We start from the raw sequence: 23,581 nt of genomic DNA on the forward strand, positions 1-23,581 counted from the left end.
GTTAACTGACTGGGACCTTTTCTTGTGTCTCTCTGTTTTATTTTCATACTTTGGCTCTACCTCGATGGAGGGGGACTAACTCTGATATGCATTCATGTATTCCAATGAACATTTCTCCTCTTTTTCTGTGTGTGGTTCACCTATCTGTGTTTTCCCTCTGTCGTGGCTGTGTGATTGTTTGTGTGTGTGTGTGTGTGTGTGTTCGTTTCACCTTGATCCTCTTTCCTGCAGGGTTTCTATGGCTTTACGGCTCCTCTTCTTACACCCCAAAGGGCTGTGTTAAACAGTCGCCGTGTGAGTAAAGTCCTGTTGCGTTGCCTAGAGTAGAATAACTGCGAATGGAATACACCAATGCATTCCAATAACCGTCACCCGTTTCTGTGCCTGTTGGCGACCCACAGAATGCATCACATATACGGTATCTCTGGCACCAGTTTGACGGCTTATCTCTACTAGTTCCGTCTGTCTTTAAAACTGTCTCATTGTGAGCACGCACTGCCCTCTAGTGTCTACACTGTTCTTTTCACCCTTAAGACTCCTGTGTCTCTGTTTTTTTTTTTTTTTTTTAAATTCTCTGATTAAAAGCTTTTTGATATTTTTCTATTATGGTTCCTTATCATAGGTCTCCTCTCCTTTATGCTATGCTAATCACTCTATATCTGATAGGGGTGTAACGGCACACAAAATTCATGATTCGATACATACCTTAGTGATTCAGTCACGATTTGGTTAATTTTCGGTACAGAAAGCCTGTAAGTACTGCTATCATAACATTCTCTGACAATTTTGCGGATTCCCAACAGCAAGAATAGTATTTTTTGGGGGATTAAGGAACTAGTAAGATGTACTCTATGTATGGGAACTCGAATTTGAGACATGGTTCACACACTCTATTCAGTACATCATCTGTCCTGAACTTCATGACCTGTACCCAAATGGTCAGATAAGAATAGGTGTACCTTTACACCCCTTATATCTGATGTTTCAAAGTGCTTCCCACTTCACTAGAACTGTAAGTAATGTGTTAGATTTAATATGTATCTCACCCATACCAGAGAGAGTGTGAGAGAGAGAGAGAGAGAGAGAGAGAGAGAGAGAGAGAGAGAGCGCGATGTGTTCTGTGAACTGGTGCCATGTGTGAACGCTGTGGTTAGACCTCAGTGAGATACTTTGCCGCAGATCCACTCTCTGCCTCACCACAGGTGCAGTCAGTGTGTATGTGTGCATTTGTATGTGTGTTTCTATTGGGTACATTTAGTAACCCGTCTCCTGAAATATTGTACCATAACCTCTCCCTCTCCATCTCTCTCTTTCACTCTCTCTCTCCCTCTCACTCGCTCTCTCCCTCTCCATCTCTCTTTCACTCTCTTTCACCCTCTCTCTCCCTCTCCATCTCTCTCTTTCACTCTCTCTCACCCTCTCTCGCCCCCACCCTCCCTCTCTCTCACCCTCTCTCACCCTCTCTCTCTCCCTCTCTCCCAGTCTGACTCTGTGTCTCTCGCCCGCAGGACACTGTCAGTAGCAGCTCAGTGGTGCCTGTGGAGCTCACTGGAACCAAAGAGCTGGATGACATCATCCAGGAGATCAACCAGTTGCAGAGGTGAGGGGGGGGGGCGGGGTATGTATAGTCCCAACCACCTCTAGATCGGCTCTGATCTAGCTAACATGGCTAGACTTCTCGCTATGTCTTTATGTTGGTGAAAAGGGGATAAGTGTATGTGTTTTTGTTGTTGTTGTTGTTGTTGTTGTTGTTGTTTATAAATGTTGCCAACAGGGTTTTGGGATTTGGCTTTCTTTCCCCTAAAGCAATGAGAGCATTTGTGGTGTGACTAAAGCTTGTGTCATGTTGGCCCCCCGGGTCACTGGACTTGTGAGTGGCTGTCGTCTGCTGTTAAGTGTTTGTTGCCGTCACAGGGAGAAGGTCACCCTGGAGCAGGAGATCAGGGAGATGGAGCAGACCTTGAGACACAAGAACAGTGAAGTGCAGGTGAGACCTGGAGCAAGACCTACTTATTTCTTTATTATTGACTTATTTATTTATTTATTTATGTTCAAAATGTTCAAAAGCATGTAGCCATCGTGGTAATTGTTAAGTGGAAGACGGAGTTCACAATCATAGTCTACCTGTCCTCTAGTGATGGCAGTTATTTATCAGCGCGCTCAGGAAACTCCCTCTTAGGTGAGCAGAACAGTGCTGCGTTTAGCACCTCACCTGCCCGCCTCAGCTGGTTATCCAGCTGTTTATACATGAGGAAGGCTGTGCACTGCGGATGATTGCGGAAACAGGCTAGATGATACAGTTACGCCTCTCTAGCTGGCTAGATGATACAGTTACACCTCTCGAGTCCCCTCTGAGCTTGGCTCTGGTGAAGGGTGTCTCCTGCTTTTGATTCAGGTTTGATTTTGTCAGTCACCCTCCTAAAAAGCGTAGCTACCAAGATTGAGGTGTGAGGATGTGTTCTCGTGCTGTGTGTTCTTGTGTTTTGTGGGCTCCAGTGTGGTGTGTGTGTGTGTGTGTGTGCACGTGCTGTGTGGTCAGTAAGCGGTGTGTGTGCGCGCGTGTGTGTGTATGTGTGCTGCTATGTGGTCAGTAAGCTGTGTGTGTGTGTGTGTGTGTGTGTGTGTGTGTGTGTGTGTCTGTGTACTGTGTGGTCCGTTAGTGGTGTGTGTGTATGTGTGCTGCTATGTGGTCAGTAAATGATGTGTGTGTGTGTGTGTGTGTGTGTGTCCAGGACATGGCAGGGGAGCTGGAGCAGGAGAGCAGTGGTGTGCAGGAGCTGGAGGCCCAGCGGCAGGTGGCACAGGACCGGCTCCAGGACATGGACCAGCAGAGGGCCAAGCTGGAGGACAAGATCAACGACGCCAAGAGCAAGTACCAGAACGAGAGCCAGAAGGTCAGCAGACACACACACACACATACACACATACACACATACAACACACACACACACACACGGTAGATTTCCTATTTTTCACTATGGTTCGGCAATGGAACGGTTGGAGCGTTTGAGTGTTGAACTTGGCTCAACTTTCAAAGCGTAACGCGAGGCTCTTCAATGGTCAGTTTAGGCAGCAGAACCCAGACCGTTTGTGTAACTTGGGAACGAGAGAGAATCTCTTTTGATTTGTTGTGGTCTGAGCGTTTTGTTACGCTTCACCGCTGCTGCTTTGTTATTTTCAGAGTGACCCGCAGCCTCACTGGTGCAGCTTTTGGCAGAATCAAAACATTTTCAAAGCGTTTTTATTGCTCATACTGACACAGTAGACAGATAGTCTACTCTGCTCTCACTGAAAATGTTTCCTATTCATACCATAAACATGCTACATTTTTGTGCACTTGCACATACTTATACACACATATAATGCTGTGTGTGTGTGTGTGTGTGTGTGTGTGTGTGTGTGTGTGTGTGTGTGTGTGTGTGTGTGTGTGTGTGTGTGTGTGTGTGTGTGTGTGTGTGTGTGTGTGTGTGTGTGTGTGTGTGTGTGTGTGTGTGTGTGTGTGTGTGTGTGTGTGTGTGTGTGTGTGTGTGTGTGTGTGTGTGGATGTGCGTGCGCAGGCGGCGTCGCTGCAGCTGGAGATCAGCTCCCAGGAGCAGGAGGTGCAGAGCCAGGAGAAGGAGGCGAGCCGCACGCGCACGGACCTGTACTGCCTGGAGCAGGAGGAGGAGCAGCTGGAGGAGAGCATCCGCGCCGGCCAGGCCAAGCTGCAGAGCATCCTCAACCTGCTCAAGAGCTCTCAGGACGAGATGGAGGAGGTGAGGCACACACACACACACACACACACACACACACACACCAGTAACCCTTAGAACAAGGTGGAGATGACGCACACACACACACGCACATTCCAGTAACTCTCGGAACAAGGTTGAGGAGAAGACAGACAGACAGACAGACACACACACACACTCACACATCTGTAGCTCTGAGAACAAGATGGAGGAGGACACACACACACACACACACACACACACACACACACAAACACATGTAAACCCATCAGCAGGACATCCTCAAACTACTCAAGACTTGTCAAGAAGAGGTGAGGCAACACACGCGCACGCACGCATGCACGCACACACGCACACACACACACACACACTCAATCTGATGTTTTTACAAATTGCTTCTCCTTTTTTCATCCACACCAATTGCTGAAAGGATTTCACACAGTGCAAAATAATATCTGAAAGAATTACACTTCTGCTTGCAATTATAAACATTGTGACCTGTTAACCTGACATTAAGCATTTCAGGCCTTTTGAGGAATACAGGGCTCTAGATTTTGGGGTTCTTGCATGCTGTCTATGGCTGGCTGGCACGGTGGCACGGTGGCAGGGTGTGTGCACGTACATCGTACATGTGTGGGAAAGTGACCCACAACTCAGAAAAGAGATTCTCAGAAGTCCGGAGACGACTCAAAAGTGTTGTGCAACAACTTGAGTGGCTTTCTCAACCCTCCCTGCAGGCACTTCAGCTCACTGCATCGCAATTGTAGATAGGGAAGGTCATGGCACGTGCTGCAATGTTATGATTATGATTTCTTGTACCTGATTGTATCACACGCACATATCTATCTATCTGCATATAGTTGACAACAAATTCATTGCAACATGGATGTGTGTGTGTGTGTGTGTGTGTGTGTGTGTGTGTGTGTGTGGCGTTGCTTTTCTTTTGATGTGAAAATGATTTTCATGTCATGCATCAACTCCTCTTACTTGCCCTCTGCTAACCTCAGGCAACTAGTGAGCTTGCCCAGATCCAAAGCAGCCAGCAGGAGCTGACCAAGACCATAGAGGAGTACAGCAAGGCCTTGAGTGGAAGTCTTAGTGACCTGTCCCGCTTCCCTGAGTTAAACGACCCCCAGCCCAACAACAGGCCCCTGGATCGCCTCAATGGTGGCCACGAAGGCAAGGTGTGTGTACAGTATGTGTGTGTGCTTATGTTTATATGTGTGTTAAGTTTTGTTTACGTGTGTGTATGTGTTGGTGTGTAAATATTTGCTTGTGCGTGCAAATGTATTCATATAGTACATTGTCGTACAAAATGGTCGTTACATGTACTTTACATTTAATGCACAGAACACTAGATCAGTTAATGGTTAAACAGCACTACAAAGACAAAATAACATGAATTCCCATACAAAACAATGATATTATTAATATGAATAATTATTATATTTTATTACATAACATTACTGAACATTACATTACAACCTACCAGGTTTATAATGAGTAAACATGTCGTGGCTTTTAGTGTCCTATGGACACTGAATAGAGCTTAATTCTGAGTCTAATTGGGCGCCAGTGCAGACCTCAGAACCGGAGTTATGTGCTCTCTTTTCTTTGTTTTGTGAGTGTGTGTGTGTGTTTGTGTGTGGGAGAGAGAGATATAGTTGTGTACTTCCATGTTTGTGTAGATGTAGGTGGTTATTTGCTTTGTGCATATGAGCGTTTGTGTGTGTGTATTCTTTATTTAGTTGTGTGGTTACTGTATGTGTTATTGTGGGTGTGTGTGTGTGAGGTGTGGTTTACATCACTTTCACTATCCTGTATGTATCTGGAGTATTGACTAAAAAAATATTTCTGAGAAGCCTATCCTGTTCCCAGGCCCTGTACAGGGCTTATCCTTCAGTGCATCTCAGTAGCTGATGCTGTGTTGCGCTCCTCTGTCGGTGGGCTCACAGTGCAAAAAAATGCACCCTTGTTGTTAAAGCACCAGGTTCCCTCCGCTGAGACGTTTTGACAGCTGTCCCTAACCTGACCTTGGTGTTATGCAGAGTACTGTTGATAGAAAGACAGAGTCCTGACTGAGTGTGTGTGTGTGTGTGTGTGTGTGTGTGTGTGTGTGTTTCTCTCATGACAGGAGAGCAGCTCCAGCTCCAGCTCCTTGCGGTCTAGAATAGCCATGTTCAGCAACACTGCCAAAGAAACCCCAGCAGATCCCTTCAAGTCCGAGGACCCCTTTAAATCAGACCCCTTTCAAGGTGAGCTTGTTTCTCCACTGCCTCTTCTACCCTCGCTCGCTGCTCTGCTCTCTGACAAACACGTACACATACAGCTGTGGACAAAATGAAGAGACCACTGCACATTTTTCTGATGTCATCCTGTGATTGCTGAGTACCATTCGAATGAGTTGATGGTCATATGATCATCAACCAACCGTAGGAGGACTGGTTCTGTGGTTGTGCTAATATGTAGTGTGTACACACGCGCACACACACACACACACACACACACACACACACACACACACACCTTTAAACCAGCAATCCCTTCTCTTTGCATGTATTTGTTTTTATATTAAGTGACACATTTCAATTCAGTTTTATTTGTATGCTGCCACAATATATGAATGTGTCTCAAAGCATGAACATGATCCCCCGTAGAAACAGCACAAAGGCAACAGTGGCACAAATAAAGTCCATGAAGGAAGAAACCTTGAACAGAGCCACTTTACATCCATGCTCTCTATTCAGATCTGTGTGTTTTGAAAGCACAAGGATAGTGTGCCTTTCGCCGTTCTAGCTCCTGCCACTCTCTGTGTGTGTGTGTGTGTGTGTATGTGTGTGTGTGTGTGTGTGTGTGTGTGTGTGTGTGTGTGTGTGTGTGTGTGTGTGTGTGTGTGTGTGTGTGTGTGTGTGTGTGTGTGTGTGTGTGTGTGTGTGTAGCATTTGCTCTCACTAAGGTGGTGGGTGTTCGTAAGGACCACAAAAACCGTTCACGGCATTGGGAGTCCTTGAGTGGTGCCAGCGCTGAAGCCGTGGATGTTCTAAAGGCCTCTGGTGATTTAGCAAGAACAAGGGGCATCTTTATGGACACAGGGGCTCTCAAATGCCAACAAGCTGCCCTTAATCACCACTGGGCACCCATAAGGCCTGTTGGCTTTCGTAGAAGCGTGGGCGTCCATGAGGGGAAAACGCATTCTTTTAAATGTCATGGTTCCCATACCCGGTTCTGTCCGTTCCATCAGATCCTTTTGGAGCGGATCCGTTCAAAGAGAGCGACCCTTTCAAATCCGCCGATCCCTTTGCGTCTGCGGACCCCTTTGGGAAGAGTTCCACAAAGGTAGTGTAATGCGTTACCTCTCCTCTGAACCGTTGCCAAGCTGTTGCTATTCTTCGCATGATATCCACACCTTTCTTTTGGAAAATTGCAGTGCTGTTGCGCTATTTTTGATATCTTTTTGTTTTGACACATCTCTAACTTTCCCTCCCTAAGCTGACCGCTCCCTCTTTCTCTCCCCACACCCAGACCAACTTATCCCGAGGTGGCAGCCCTTTCGCCCAGTCCAGCGCAAAGCCCTCAGGTAGTCCATCCATCCATCCATCCATCCGTCCGTCTGTCCATCCAATGCCCTGTAACTAAGCATGGCCTCTCTCTCTTTGTCCCTTTCCCTCCTCCCTTCGACTGTGTGTATTTATACTCTAGCCACAGTTTTCTTAGTGCATTGTCACTGCTGAAGTGATAAACACACCCGTCCTGCTGAAAATGGCAGGCCTCCATCGCCTGTGTGTGTGTGTGTGTGTCTCAAATTGGACAACTGCAGTTTGACACAGGCTGTTCATTTCATTCTGTCTGTAGATCCAGTGTGTGTGTTTGTGTGTTTGTTTGTCTTGGGCTGGGGCCTTGTGTTGTCTGTCCAGGGAGAGGCAAGGAGAGGAGAGGAGGGAGGGAGGGAGAGAGAGAAAAAGTGGCTCACCTCCTGAAGATACTTTTTTTTTTTCGCCCAAATTATGGGTGCTCAGTTCTAAAATGTTTGAAAGTAAAAGGTTGTAAACCTACCCTTTAGCGTGCGGTAAGAAATACTAATTTGCAGTGCGTGGACATGTTGCGTAGGCCGGGTTTCTTTTGGGTAGGCCGGGTTTCTCCTTTTGTCTTAAGCGAAGGTGCATGCGTTATACCCTACACTTATCTATTTAGCAGACCCTTTGATGCAAATCAACTGTGCATGTGAAGTGTACACATCAAAGGTTTTAGAGCGGAGTGCGTAGTGCACAGGAATCTTTGATGCATATAATCAGTTAGTGGGAATTGAAACCATGCTGTAGTGGTACGTTACCAGAATGTTAGAGATGCAAACAACCGGTCATGCTCCTACCAGTGCCAGTGGTTAGAGAAAAGGGGAAGTCATATGCACACACACACACACACACACACAAAACACAAAGACACAAAATCTACCACAACACTCGTGTTCGCTTTGGACAGGGGCAAGGGGAAAAAAGAGAAAGTCATGAAGTTCTTGCGTAAGGTGGGTCAGGACTTGACTTTTACAGAGAGAAGGAGGGAGAGTGGGAGTAGGGGGAGACTAGTGTTGCGTAAGGTGCTCTGGGACTTCCACAAACGCCGAGCTCTAGTCAGGAGAGCAGGTGCCAGTGGGTAAAGTGCAGAGCGTACCCGCAGGCCACAGCGCCAGCGCCAGCTCACCGCTCACCGCTCACCGCTCAGATCAGTGCTACTCCTGCACTCATCAACGGCAGCTGATTGGAGACTAGAGAACACCAACCATTGAAATTCTGGGGACTGGGGAGCACAATTGTACATATGTATATACAGGAAATATGTGCTTTGTGTTTGTTTGTAGCATTTCTCGGTTGGCAATGCACACGCACATGCGTACAGACATGCATACGTGCTTGTGACTTGTTTGTGAATGATTGTGTATGTGTAGCCTAATGTTTCTGCACATGCGTACAGACATGCATACGTGCTTGTGACTTGTTTGTGAATGATTGTGTATGTGTAGCCTAATGTTTCTGAGCGATATTAGGCATTGCTTTCTGATTTCCATAGACTCACTTATCAGTTGGAACATTTGTGAGACCGTGTGAGACAAATGTTTATTTTGTGGTTCATAATAACACTTGTGGGATTAAGCAAATGCCATGAGTGTATGTTCCTGTTTTTCTGTGCATAAATGTGCACATTCAAAACACAAACCAGTTTAAGCAAAATTCATTTTTGCCTGAAACTACTGTGCTAGCCGGTTGTTTGACTGAACTTGGACTTGGTGGATGATTTGTGTTGTGGCTAGAGGATTTTGTTTTTGTCTCTTGACACTGAAACACAATGCTATTGCTGCTAATGCTGCTTAAACTAAAATGGGGCCTGCAGCACTTTCATAATGCTCCATTTTTGGTGCATGAAAACCGCAAAGTATCAAAAGTGTTAGAGTGTGTGTGTGTGTGTGTGTGTGTGTGTGTGTGTGTGTGTGTGTGTGTGTGTGTGTGTGTGTGTGTGTGTGTGTGTGTGTGTGTGTGTGTGTGTGTGTGTGTGTGTGTGTGTGTGTGTGTGTGTGTGTGTGTGTGTGTGTGTGTGTGTGTGGTGGCCGTTGCTTGAGAACGGAGCTGACGTGAGGTTGTATGAAGCCTGAGGTGCTTGAGGTGAGGAACCGTTGACTTGAAGTTGAGTGTTGGAGGTCCATGTTGCTAGAAATCTGAGTCAGACTCTCTATGGAGAAATCTGTCTGAACATGTTCACACTTCATGAAACTTTGTCGACGTTAACCCTGAAAATGAGTTATGTTTTTTTTTTTTATTTCTTAACTTTTTCACTTGAGTTAGAAAATAGGAAAGTTGCTCCAATGCGACATATCCTTGACAAGGTCATTAGTCAGCATACATTTTCTTTCCTTTTTTGTCATTTATAGATATATTTTATTATTATTTTAAGCAGCGGTTTTAGTGAAATATATGTGTAGCCTCACATTTTCCTGTGGTTGAAGTCTATATTTGGGGCTCCTACCTACACGTTTAACTGCTGTCCAGCTGAAAATAGTACAGAGGAACAAGCATTGCTTTGTGGCCAAGCATAACAGAAAAGCTCAGGCTCTCTATTCAGCAACACAGGCATACCTGACAGAAAGAGAGAGAGAGAGAGGGAGAGAGAGAGAGAGACACTCAGGCAAGGGAGCTGTTTTTACACTCTTTTTTTTACTCTTGCCTTTCTCACACAGACCCACATGTGTACATGCAATGACACACATACACTTTCACATATATGTATGTTTAGGCATGAACATACATACACTCATATATATGCGCACACAGGCACACTTGGAGATACACACACACACACACACACACACAAATTTGTGTGCGCATGGAGGCATGCACTCCCATCACACACACACGTAAACACACACAGACTCATTTGTGTCACTTGTATTTTTATTTCTTTACTCGCTCTTCTGAAGGAAGTTGTTTTAATTTATGAGAAACACACAGGCTCTGGATGCCGATGCATGGGTGTAAAAGCACACAGCTCACCCTGTTTTTAACATACTGCACTGCACTCACAACACCCTCTGAGGTGAAGAAAAAATCGAGAAACACGCACTAGTGTTTCGGGGTAGAATAACTGGATTCATATCGTCATGAATGTCACCCTTCAAACTTCAACCTCACAACAAACAGATTCTATTACAGAGATTTGTTTTGTTACCCCCCCCCCCTCACTTTTTTTTCTGCTTTCGTCAACCTGCATTTGTCAATTTATTCATTAGGCCCGGCGCATGCCACAATGTGCCAAACAGAGGCCCAGTGGTGGAGCTAGGAACAGAGGGGCCACTTACTGGCTGTAATGAGTTAATTAGAGACATGCGTCAGGCCCAACAAAAAGGCGTTTTTTTGCCGGCCCTGGTAAGTCATGGAAAAGCAAATGGTCAGGGCCGCATACCCCTCACTCTTAAAATAGCACCTGGCCGTTTTCACTACACTCAACACTGAGATTGTTGGGAGCCGGGGGTGGTGTGGGGGTTGGGAGTGTGTGGTTTTTCAGGAATTTTGTGTTACTAGATGTTTCCATTAAGTTGAACGTGTGTGTGTGTGTGTGTGTGTGTGTGTGTGTGTGTGTGTGTGTGTGTTTCTCCCCTCTTGCCTCCCTCTCTTCCTCCAACTACACCCTCCCCCTCCATCCATCTTGCTCCCTCTCTCCATAGATCCGTTTGGAACAGAGGACCCCTTTGCTGACAGTGCCTTTGGAGGCCAGAGTGGCTTTGCCGACTTTGGGCAAATGTCAAAGGTAGGGTGGAGGACAGGACTGGATTATGATGCACGTTCTGCCGTCCACTTGATACTGCAGACGCCGTCACACCACTGTCTTACACACACACACACACACACACACACACACACACACACACACACACACACAAGCACACACATACACCATTGTAAGGCCATGAGGGGACTTCTTTGTGAAAATCTCAATGTATTCATTTCACTTCTGTATACTTTAGAGGAGCAGAGTAGAGAGATATAGGGGTGTAATAAACGGTGGAGTCCGTCTTTAATATGCAGCGAAGACTTTTAACAATTAGCAGACACTGTTATCCACAGCAGCTCACCGCACAATGCAGAAGTACAGTGACTCATTACCGTCTCTCTGTTTTTTTGTGTCTGGTCCTGTAAATAGAACTTCTCTGGATCGGCGTTTGAGAGAAGGCCTTCCCATCCTCCTAAGAAAACTCCTCCTCCTAAGCCAGCCCCTCCTCCCTATAGTTCCAGTAAGTACAGAAACCCTCCCCCGAGACATTTCTGTGTGAGTTATATTCAAACAACTGATTGAAAATGACTGATTTCAATAGCTTTTTTCTTCTTTTTTTTTGACATAATACCATCAAAGTTATTGACTTGTCAAGTGTCCAAGCCCGACCTCAGCATTTTAGTGTTGTGAAGCAGTGCTGTACACTACTTTAAAACTTAGAAAGCAACAGACTGTGAGATAAATCTGTGAGTTCAACCTTTGACCTGCTCATGAGATTGTGTCTCTAGTCTGTTAAATCTCGCTAATGGGCTTTCCTAATTACAACCCTGCCTATTAAGACTTGGGACTGTGCCAAGGAGTCATGATTGGGCCTAACTGAAGGCGGAATATTTGAGTTAAGGGGGGTTTCTCACGGTGCGGGCTCTCAGAGTGACTTTATGGGGACACTTTAGTTGAGAGCCCGTCATAATTGTGTATCGTTAGTTGTTCTAACAGTTGGTGTGTAACTGCCGGGCTACACTGGGCATGCAACTGAGGAGCATATGCTGAAACAACTAGCTTCCACTAGATAATGCAGATGGCTGCACAAGATGCAAGAGTGCTACACGCATTTGAGAAGAATAAGATTAAGAATAACACTTTTGTGTGTGTTTGTTGTGTGCCTGGTGTAGCCCCCCAGTAAGAATCGGGTCATTCATTTGTTTACAATACCAGAGCACATTAATGGGTTGTGCTGATTTACAGTAATATCATTGTTAGGCCGTATGTGAAGGATGTACCAGAATCGTATCGATAGGGAGTCTCTTTTTTATCTATGCATCACCTAGTGATTGATATTATCTAACACCCCCCTCCCAAATTCCAGATGACAATGTCTCTAAGTGAAGGTAGGTGAAAGTCTAAAACCGGCATCAGACCCGTTTTAGATCCAACTCTAACTGAAACCGCCACATGTGTTGAACTCACCTAATTACAATGACATGGGGGTAGATAGCCACGGCTGTGTGGCAGTTTGAACCAAAAAGTGTGTCAGTGTGTTCAGATCAAATGAGGCCTGCTGCATGCCTTGAATATGTACGTGTGCCTGAAAATAACTTCCCCTTTCTGAGAGTTTCTCGTTTTCTGAGCTTATCAACAGGAAACTGTGTGGGCATGGAACCGCTTGGTTCTCACCAGAGTGAAGTGTGATTTTTTTTTTCTTTTCCCACCACTAGCTAGTTGAAGGTTGTGTGGTGAAAGAGTAATTAAAAGTGCACACATCTGAAAACAGTTGTTTGAATTGGTAAATCGGCCAGAAAATTCTGAGAATGGAGAACTCTTGAGAAGAACTGTGAGCGAGATGAAAGGTCTGAACAAGGCCTAATCTAACGCCTGGAGCATCGTGGGGCCACTTGTGATGCAAGTGTCTAGTTTGTGACCCAAGACTCATCGTTACATGTCCCGTGCTCTCACTACCTAAATAGCAAATCAGCTTGCACCCACTAGAAAATGTGCAAGTTGTTATAGAAACTAGATGATGTTCTGTTCAACATTGTTGTCATTGCGTCAGGATTAGTCACCTGGACTGTAAATTAGCCTGTGACAAATCCAGTCAGCACAGGGCTGCACCCTGGCCCTGGTGTTCCATAGCCCCTTGTCACCACTAAAAGTGTTTTGTGGTAGTCTTTTTGGATGTTTGTAGAGCATACTGTATGCGCAACCTAGTCACTTGATGCTGGGGATTTCTTTCTTTTAACCAGCTGACCTTATGGTGGAGATGAAAGTGTATATAGATTGATAGATAGATAGATAGATAGATAGATAGATAGATAGATAGATAGATAGATAGATAGATAGATAGATAGATAGATAGATAGAAGATGAACACATGAACGCCACGGGAGGAGAAATAGCAGATGCCTCATAGAAGTCTTTATCATGTCAGCTGACCAAGAGATATTCACAGCCTGATGAAAAGATCCAGGAGCTCAAGATGATGCATCTGCATGTGAGCCGAAGACACAGGCTGTCCAGGAAGTGTGGATGGTGTCCAGCAGGGATGTGACTTTGGGGAGGCAAACCTCCCACCAGGTGCATTCACAGGAACTGTGTTGTACATTCACAGGAACTTAGTGATCTGTAGCGTGGTGGTCTATGACTGTCTGGTTTATGACTCGTTAGCTTGACTTTTAGCTGACCTCCGGCCCATCTTTGAGACCGACATGATTGTGGCTCTTAAAAAAAATCACTGCCTTCAGCAGGTTCTCTATTCTCATTAAGTGTTTGAGATGTGGTTAAGGACACTTAGCAGTGTGTGGGTGCCTGTAATCTGACCTCTTACACTAGCCCTTTTAGATGTTCTGTTGGGCTGTGTGTGTCTCAAGCAAGTTTATTGATTTCCTGCTTTGGTCCAACAAATATTCAGACTTATTATCCTTATTGGTCTACAATGAAGTGTGAAGTGGGGGAGACGCGCTCACACTGTCGCCTTAATAAATCCAAGTCTTTAACTGGGTGCTGAATCCCACGTAAAACATAAATGAAAGAAAGAAGCGAAGGACAGCACTCGAAGTGCTGTCCTCCGCTTTTTTCTTTCTACAATGAAGTGTCCATTAGGCCTATGAAATGTGAAATAGCTTCTAGCACAGAGAAAGATTACTGAGGAGAGGAGGGCCAGGCTGAAGCACCTTCTCCCCTTTTTCCACCCCTGACCAGTTTGCATGCCTGACACTCATAAACCAAATTGAGAACTTGGCCATTGTTGTGAGTTGTTGAAGAGTCAAGAGTGTTGACTCTTCCGGTTCTTATCGCAGAACTGACAAGCATCTGGGCATGCTTATATTTGTCTCAACAGAACATATGCAGCATTAATTAAGCACATTTTTGCTACCGAAGTACGTATTGATACTGACTACAAGGATAGCTGTGCTTCATTTTATCCCTTTCTCCATGAGTGAACACCCAAGTCAAAAAGGTTAATTCTGTCGTGCTTCTGAATTTCTGCAGCAATTGACTAACGCTTCGACACTTCTGGGTCTTCGCCAGAGTCGCGTGTCAGTGGGGCAGACCGGGGCTAGCCAGTTAGTATGCTAACTCAGACTTGTTTCTGCACATTGTGTTGCTTTTTCTTGTTTTTATTCTTTTTTTTTAACTAAAATTCTTGTAGTATCTTAATCCGCTTGTAGCGTTTGTGTTTGTGGTGTTGTGCATGACTTGTACTCTCTTGTTATCACAGTATTACTCACCAGGGCGTGGCAGATCTAGATGCCTGCGCCTGGATAGATGACAGCTCCTTTGTTGAGAATGGAAGCTGCTGATTCTGTTTTTCTGTCTCTGTTTATCTTGTACATCTTCACATATTTTCACTCTCTCTCTCTTGTCCATATCTCGCTGATGACTCATGGTTAACACCTTGAGCACGGGCCAAGTGAGTGTGATGTTCCCACGGAGGCACACCACTGCCACTGCACTCGGCAAACTGCTTCAGTGATAGCGACAATTCTCTCTATCGCTCTCTTTCTCGCACTCTCTCTCGACATCCATCTTTCTCTCTTTCTTTCACACTCTTTCTCTCTTTCTAGTTTTTTTTCTCTCTCTCTCTTTCTGCGCCCTGTAAGCACCACTTGCCGACCATGAAAGAAGGGAAGTATAGAACGAGTGGGCAGATGGTCAGCCTTTATCTCCACCATGTTATAAATGTTCATTGTTCGGTGATGATCGTTAAAATTGGGAAGGAATTGGGATTAGATAGAACGGGGCTTCTTACTTCTGTGTTGTGTGTTAGTGTGCAGTGGAACCTCTTGGTGTCTTTGGTGAATGCAGAATTGAAACCTGCCCTGTGGTTTTTGGTGAGCCGCGAGGAGAGTAGGCTGTAGAATAACCCCAATCGCGGGGGTGTTGAACAACCAGAAGAGTGTGGCACCCCCAACCAACCTAGAAAACCTATTAACCATAGTGTGTGGGTATGCTTGTATAGTGTGGGGTGGATGAGTCATGACATTGGTAGTTAAATCAGAATCTTATCGCAGTTAAAAACTGAGTTTGGTGGAGGCATGTGGTAAATTTAAAGGAGAACTCCGTCGAGTTTTATCTATGTCAAAAGATCTAGGTGAAACCTCGCTGGATTTCTCCATTAAGGTCACAGAAATTCATCAGAATTCTGCCCGCCTTCATAGCTGTAGCGCAACCCTTCTAATACCAGCAAAGGCAGGCTAATCTCTCCGCCAGTTTTGTGTTGCTTGAGGTTGGACAATTGCCCATATGATATGTGTTTCTGTGTTGTGAAGACGAGAATGGTCTTTCTCCCGCAAACTGTTCCCAGGTCAGGGTGCACCGGGACACTCCTTGGGGCCGGCCGGTCACGGCGTGAGTAGAGGCCAGAGAGGCCCACCCGCCTCTTTGGCCAATATTGCTGCCGTAAGTTCAGCGTGGATCCCCCTGTGTGTGTGTGTGTGTGTGTGTGTGTTTGTGTCGCCATTGTGTCCGTGCCATGTGTTCGTACTAGTGCCGAGCTTCTTCGTAGCCGACCACCTCTCTCTCTCTCTCTCTCTCTCTCTCTCTCTCTCTCACTCTCTCTCTCACTCTCTCTCTCACTCTCTCTCTCACGACTTGCCGACCCCCATACCCCTTCTGTACATCACGCTTTTCCCAACTAATGCCGCTCATTTGTGCCACTGGTCTCATCCGCGCTCTTCCCGCTCATCTTCCCCATCCAATACTCATTTGCTCCCTTGACAGGGATTCACTCGTCTTCTCATCTGCAGCCCTTTGTTCAAGACACGTGCTCATAGATTCGGCCTTCTCAGGACACTCTTTAACCCCTCTGTCTTGAATCCGACACTTGTTCATGTCAGTGTATAGTTAGTTCATTAAAGTATGAAAGTAGGTCTACAGTATGTAGTCTTTCACAGGATACCGGCCCTGGACACGCAAAGAATCTCAAGGGCCAGAGGTACAGTAGCTTCCAACTGGCGGATGTTGAAGAAACTACGAAAAATAATTGGTCTTAACTTAAGAGTCTTAGCTTTCCAATGCTTTTTGACTATGTGACTCCCAATTCTTGTTAGCGCTGAAGGTCTGGGGGAGCTTAGACGTAGTCGGAGAGGCTAAGACCAGGTCAGAAACCATTGTGAATCAGCCGTTTGTATCATCCATTGTAAAATGTACAGACAGACACTGCGTAAGAGCGCTCTTAGCGGTATGATCGAACGTAGGTCCTGTGAAATCAGAGAGTTGCACAATTCAAGAGTTTCCCCGTTGAAGTTCATTCGGCCACATTGGCATCTGTGCACCTTTGCTATGACCCTATACCAGAGCCATCAACCGGCTGTTCCAGGGGAATTCTGCTCATACTTCAACACCGCCTGATGCTTCTGTGAGGTGGAGAAACGCTTGAAGCATGAGGTGGAGGGGTGTGTGTGTGTGTGTGTGTGTGTGTGTGTGTGTGTCTGTGTTCACTAGTACTGGGATTAACAGATGCCACTGTGCTTTTCACTCTCTCATTGGCTCTTAAGAGAGATCTTGAGACCTTAAAGGAGCTGATGGTAGTCACCAGCGTTTGCTATCCTTTTCCCACCTACTGTACGCTACATACAGTAGGCCAGGTGTTTCCCCCTGCTGGTAAAGTTCCCCCGCTGGTGTTTTAATTTTCATATTACATTTATCTACTTCCTTTTTCTAATTTCTTAAACTGTAGAATCAACTATTGTGCTGAAGAAGACGCACTCCTCTTAACTCAGAAAAGAGGTCTCTAAAGACACTTTAACAGGGCTGTAAGCTCTCTGACGATGCGAGGGGCATTTGATCAGGAGGCAGACTCTGAGAGCGGTGTCCCATAACACTCCCCTTCACACATGCCTCACACCATTTTTGTCACATGTTCATAGCTACGGTGTGAAACACCCCAGCCAAACGCAACCATTCGCCCACCGTATGTGTACTTTGTGTGTGTGTGTGTGTGTGCGCGTGCGTGCGTGCGCATATTCATGCATCTGCCGGTGTGTTTGACTGTGTGTGTGTGTGTGTGTGTGGTGTCTTATGTGTGATCTCAGTTCCCATCATCTCGGGTCGTCTCGCATGACCTCGTGACCCCTCCGCGCCATCTGCATGACCGTGCCCTGCCCCGTCGTTTGTGGTCTTCAGGCACTAACCGTTCTAGTTGTTGTTCTGTTGTTTCAGTTTGTGTATCACCTTTGTGCGCTACAGCTGGGTGTGTCTGCTGCCGCTGTCGATGATGTTGTTGTTGTTGTTGTTGTTGTTGTTGTTGCTCCCGCTGCTGTCGTCTTTGATTTGGCTTTTGTGTGTTCTAATGTGTTTTCCTACCCAGGCGCAGGAAGTGGCAAGGTAAGGTTACTCGAGGGTTCGGCGACCACAACTGAATTTTTCTTTGCATGCGTAAAGAGCAAGCTCTGCTCGCTCACTCTCACAGGCACCAGTTCCCACGCTCCACCCTGTAGGCCTGCTGATCTGCGAGGACCATGATTCAGTCAGACACCAGAAATCTCCTCTACCTCCCTTTCCCTCTCTTTCTTTCTTTCTTTCTGTCTTTCTTTCTAGCTTTCTTTCTTTCTTTCTTTCTTTCTATCTTTCTGTCTCTCTCTCTGTTGATCTCTCTCTATCTATCTATCAGTCTCTGTCTCTCTCCTCCTGTCAAACTCTGTCTATTCCTCTCTGTCTATTCCTCTCCCTCTGTCTCTTGAGGAACGTGAGAGGTTGATGGACACAGTACAACACTGCAAATGCAGCACCTGTACCCTCAGCCAAAGCATTGTGACAGAAAAGGTTCATATAGTGCAACTTCAACTCATTATAATAGTAAGAAAAAAGGCAAATGGAGAATACTGCGGTACAAAACAGTCGTTGCTGAACCAGTCATTTTGCTCTGGCTGGTGGTATGTGGTAACTATGTGTTCCATCATTCTCTCATGTCTGATTACCCCCCCCCCCCCCAAAAAAAAAATTCTTAATCCAAATTAAGTGCCGTGCTTGAAAATTGCACTCAATCAAAATCACAGAAAAGTATACATTGCATACTCTGTTTTCCTCTATCCAATCAAATCAGATTCAATTAGTTCAGCCATTTCTCATTCTGTGATTGACTTTGTAGAGCAAATTGCCATGTGAATGGCTTCACTGCCAATCTGAATGAACAGCGCACAGGCTAATCTGGAACTGTGCCGTGATGGCGCTCCTCTGTCTACATCACTGTGGCCTACAGATCGGTGCGCAATGCACGGGATGCACCAGGGAATCAGCTGTAGTGCACGATGGGAGTGTCTGATTCAGTGTGTTGTACTATGCATTGTTCTAGTTGTGTGTGTGTGTGTATACAGTGCACACCCCCTGTCACTGGGTTTGTTGTGTGAGCATGTGTTGTTGTGGTGTGTGTGAGAGAGCATGTGTTGTGATGGAATGGTGGGTGTGTGTGTGTGTGTGTGTGTGTGTGCGTGCAGCGTCAGCGTGTGTTGTGCTGGAATGGCGTACGTACGTGCGTGTGTGTGAGTGTGTGTTGTGCTGGAATGGGGTGTGTGCAGTGTGCAGCGTGCAGCGTGATGGTGCGTGTGTAAAGCCGCGGTGTGTGTGTGTGTGTGCCGTCTCAGTTTGGAAGTGAGGCGGAGCAGCTGGAGTGGGCCAAGCGGGAGAGCGAGCGGGCGGAGCAGGAGCGGCTGAGGAGACTCCGGCAGCAGGAGCAGGAGGACCTGGAGCTGGCCATCGCCCTCAGCAAAACACTCACCTGAACACACACACACACACACACACACACACACACACACTTTCCCTGCACATGCCCCCCCTCACACACACACACACAGACACACACACACACACACACACACACACACAGCTTCTTTTGCCTTTACCTGAACATGGTGCTTTCCCCTTAACCCTCCCCTCCTTTTTCTGGAGGCTCGAGCGTGGTCCCAACACTCACCTAGACCTTTTTCCTCTGACTTGACGTCGTCCTACAGCACACACCTGGAGGAGCTTCTCAAATGTGTTGTCCCTGTAGGCTTCTCCTGAAGATGTTCACAATATTCATTTGATGCTCCCCTTTTCCAGAACAGACTGATAACATGGTGTGTAGAATGCTCCCCTTAACACCCTGTGCTGGACATTTTCATAACTTGTGGAACTGCTCTGCATAGTCTAACGTCACCCGAGGACACTCAGGACACACTCACTTGAACTGACCCTGCTCCACAGTTTGAGATGGTCAGCGAAGCCTCCCTCTTGGCACATTTGAAATGTTCAGCCTGCAAATCGGTGTGAACACTATCCCCCCCAAAATAATTCCATGTCCCAGATACCAAAATGCACTCGAATGAGGTCCCAGTCGCACATTGACCCCCCTCTTGACCAAATACGTCTTCAGAATTGTCCCACTCCCCTGTCAGCAGACAGCATTCTGGACACACCACCCCACCCTCTCCCAGAACTCCACTGGTGAAATCCCATAATGATGAGCTCAGTCATGCTTTCTCCTCTCTTTCCGCTCTTCTCCTCCTCTTCTCTCTTTCCTCTCTTCTCCTCTTCTCTCTCCTCTCTTCTCCTCTTCTCTCTTTCCTCTCTTCTCCTCTTCTCCTCCTCTCTCTCCTCTCTTCTCTTCCTCTTTCTCGTCCCCTGAAGCTGCTCTGCGGCTGTCGGTTCGCTTTAGGGCAACAGGAACAGCCATAAAGGTCTCGGTTATGTATGTATATATATGGACTATGGAGCATATGAAGTAATTATGAATGCACTGTAGAAAAGTAGGCTAACGATTGTTCTAGAGCTTCCTGCCACTTTAGTCTGTTAGAACATCTTAAATTGTACTCATTAAAGCGTTAGGATTCCTTTTGTAGACTGTTGATGGTAGCTATTCAAATGGTTGGAAAGCTTTTCAGTTTCCTAATGTAAAAAAGGTATCCAGTGATTGACTTTATGGAGTTTTTTTTACTTTATGGAGTTTTATTTAAATCTCTACAATATTTATGTATTGCCTCTAAACCTAAAATTGTTCCACTGTGGTTTCTGGACGTGTGAGGATGTGTGTCTATAAACTGTCCTTTTTGCAAACTTGTCTTAGTTCATGTTTCAAATACCAAAATAATGCATTGACCTGTTATGAAATGAGTTGCATCTGCTGTGACACTGTCATTTCAGACTTTGTTTTAAAATGTTAAGTCGTCAAAAGATTAAAAAAGAAAAAAAAAGCAAGAAAAGTAAGAACTCCTCTACCTAGTTGCTGAGGTACAACAAACTCAAAGGGATGCATAATAAGCATTATGGGACACCTCTTCAAGCCTTATATTGTATGTGTGTCCTGTATGTTATACTGCATGGTTATGTAACCGCAGATGCTTTAAAGATATATTTGAAGGGCTCTTCTTTCCTCTCCAATGTTTTGCACTGTGGAGTACAGCTGTGGTGCCAATGAGCAGTAATCTGCCAATGGAGGTCATCAGGAATGTAACGTAATGTGGTGTGATGTGATGCTGTTTTTGGCAGACTTTCAAGCGCATTTTGTTAAATGTAGGCTGCTGAAGTTTTTTTTTATTTTATTTTTTTTGGCCTCCATGTAATAACTTGCGCCAGCTCATCAGGCCCCAAAGACTTTGATCTGCCAGTGATTTCAAATAAACAAATAAACAAACAAATAAATAAATAAATGCATAATCCTAATGAAATTCTAATGAAGTCTAAATATGGAAATCAGGGACATGAAACTTTTTGACTTTTGAAACATTTTCTCTGTTTTCCTTTCAAGAGTGTCTAATTTTCGGTTGCTTGGTGTACTTGGTTTGTTTTTTTGTCTGCTCCCTTATGAGTCCGGTTTTTGATGTTTTTGGTTAACACTACTTCCTGTTACCAGATGTTTTTTGTTTACCTTTTTGTCTTCTGAGTCTATTTTCTGTTTTGATATTTCTGTTGTAATATTAGGTGCCTTTTAAGACATCTAGACCTGCACTGTACTGTAAGGAGGAGAGGGTGGATTAGACAGCGGTCTGTGATTTAGGAGAACATTTTATCTGCCGTGCCTACCTGGAGTTATGCTGTTTGACTCATTATAGCATGTTTGCAACTGTTACCATTGTTATATAACTCCGATGAATCAGAAATTATGTAACCCTGTATAACATAGCATGCCTCGTGAGATGTACCTTCACACTGGCAGTCTCTGGTTCTCTTCTTCTCTGGAAGAAGTCATTGCTTCTGTCAGTTACATCTTGATTAGCTGATCTGAGCGATGTCTGTTCCCAGGCTTGAATGCAGACGGTCATAATACTCTTAGTTATTTCAGACTTGTACAAAGGTCACACCTTTTGTTAAGCAAACTGTCAACAATACTGTCCAACTGTCCTATCACACAGTTTGTGTTGTTTTCACTGCCCTCAGCGCCCTATGGCGCCCTCTAGCAGTGGCTCTCATGAACTGGAGGCTGCGAGTGGTGAAAGTAAATCCCGCTGTTTCAGTGCAATAGTCATTCCGAAAAGAAACGCAAACACATGCATGTCTCTGATGGGGTTTCTTGTCAAGTGATTTGGATTGTACTAGGACTTCACATTATACAATACAATACAATATAATGCATACAATAAATTCTCACTAAAACATGAGTGTCCGGTCTTCACTCTTCTTTATCTGTGCTTTGAGTCATGTTGAGTACACAGAGTACACAGCACTTATATGCTATTGTCCGTTGCTTTGAGATGTATGTCTGTGTATGAGTGAGTGAGTGGAGGGGCCCAGTGTGGAACTCGGGAGTCTGTCAGTTTGTCAGTCAACACCATCAGGACTACACCTGTTGAGGTGTGTGTGTGTGAGTGTGAGAGTAAAAACAACTATTACAGTCAGGAATGTGTGAGTACTGCAAGTCAACAGCATGTGTGTGAGTGAGGGGTTGAAAGACGGAGAGTATATAGCAGAGATTTGGGTAAAAGTTTTACTGTATGACTGTGGGCGTGTGATCCCTTTGATGTTACTTTTCAGTGTACTGTACTGATGTATTGCCATCAAACATGTGTTTTTGAAGTGCTTCCCAAAGACTCCTTGCCCTGAAATACTGGTGTGGAAAGTTAGTTGATATGCCCAAGTTGTTTATTCATTTCATTATGCAGGGATCTTACGACCGTATCACCTCAAATTAAACTGGAACGAATCGGGGAAAAAAACGTTTTGACAGTTGAACGACTCTGAGCTCTGGTATGTTAATTAGCCCAATTTGACATAACAGGAAATTTCAGGAAGTTTTTATTTACTGGATGGCTCATGAAAGGACTGAAAATCAGATGGTCACTTTTCCTCCACGTCTCAGAAGAACATCCAGCCGATGTCCTATGCCCCCCCCCCCCCCCCCACACACACACACACACCATCATTGCATTTTGGAACAACATCTCTTAGCTAGTCTAAACGTTGAGACAGTTTCATCTTTGCAGGTGACATGGCAAAGTCTGTCAGTGCTGGCTTTGAAGTGCAAATGCACCTTTAATGTGAGTTTGTAACTGTGCTATGAAATAGTGGAAAATGGTGGCTTTTTTCTCTCTTTCTTTCTTTGTATTCTACCAAATATGACGGTTTGAAAAAAGGAGAACACCATGTTTTTATTGAAGTGTGTAAAGACTTGTAGTAAAAGTTACTATGAGGGGGACCAAAAAAAGTGAAATGAGACTGCTACTTTTGCACTTCACTGAATTGTCTATTTATAGATGTGCCCGGAGCAAGCATTTCTTCTTTTTTGCAGAAATGGAGTGATTTGTAAGAAAGATCACGATGAGCGCCACACACCATAGACTTCCCAACAAGGGGGCACTGACATCTAAATTGTAATGGCTTCATAAGTATATTGTATTTATTGTGTTTTTTTTTTTTACTTGAGGTCACTTATGAAAACATTCACCCTCTACTAATAGGACTTTAAATTGCCATTCTCTGCTTTACCTCTGTGTAGGACCATACTTTCCTAGAGGTCTGTCCAAGACGTTTGTCATGAGGTACTCTTAGCTGAGCTCAACCCTTATTTTAAGCTGGCTCCCTTGGCAGTTTTGTGAGTGTGCACAGTGGTGAGAAAGTGCCCGGCATTGCCAAGCATCTGTTGAACATGGTTGGTTTTGGCAGTTGTGGAAATGTTGTGTGCA

At 45.2% G+C, this 23,581-nt stretch overlaps 1 protein-coding gene across 6 annotated transcripts in view; it reads left to right on the forward strand.

Moving 5' to 3' along the window:
* The window catches only part of eps15l1b (epidermal growth factor receptor pathway substrate 15-like 1b), a 32,099-nt gene extending 10,056 nt beyond the window's left edge, over positions 1 to 22,043 (forward strand). The window contains exons 12-24 of one of the 6 annotated variants that reach the window (XM_062522048.1): positions 232 to 294; positions 1,509 to 1,600; positions 1,915 to 1,987; positions 2,733 to 2,894; positions 3,558 to 3,755; positions 4,739 to 4,915; positions 5,866 to 5,986; positions 6,973 to 7,067; positions 7,254 to 7,308; positions 10,942 to 11,024; positions 11,418 to 11,508; positions 15,790 to 15,884; positions 19,067 to 22,043. In XM_062522048.1, the coding sequence (XP_062378032.1) occupies positions 232 to 294; positions 1,509 to 1,600; positions 1,915 to 1,987; positions 2,733 to 2,894; positions 3,558 to 3,755; positions 4,739 to 4,915; positions 5,866 to 5,986; positions 6,973 to 7,067; positions 7,254 to 7,308; positions 10,942 to 11,024; positions 11,418 to 11,508; positions 15,790 to 15,884; positions 19,067 to 19,204 (1,443 nt within the window). In that variant the 3' untranslated portion in view covers positions 19,205 to 22,043. Of the gene's footprint in view, positions 1 to 231; positions 295 to 1,508; positions 1,601 to 1,914; positions 1,988 to 2,732; positions 2,895 to 3,557; positions 3,756 to 4,738; positions 4,916 to 5,865; positions 5,987 to 6,972; positions 7,068 to 7,253; positions 7,309 to 10,941; positions 11,025 to 11,417; positions 11,509 to 12,354; positions 14,003 to 15,789; positions 17,934 to 19,066 lie in introns of those variants that run through there. The other 5 variants (XM_062522064.1, XM_062522041.1, XM_062522057.1 and 2 more) reach the window with 5 other exon arrangements.
* The last annotated feature ends 1,538 nt before the right edge of the window (positions 22,044 to 23,581 follow it).

The sequence above is a fragment of the Sardina pilchardus genome, chromosome 2 (genome assembly GCF_963854185.1).
Source record: "Sardina pilchardus chromosome 2, fSarPil1.1, whole genome shotgun sequence".
Classification (NCBI taxonomy): Eukaryota; Metazoa; Chordata; class Actinopteri; order Clupeiformes; family Clupeidae; genus Sardina; species Sardina pilchardus.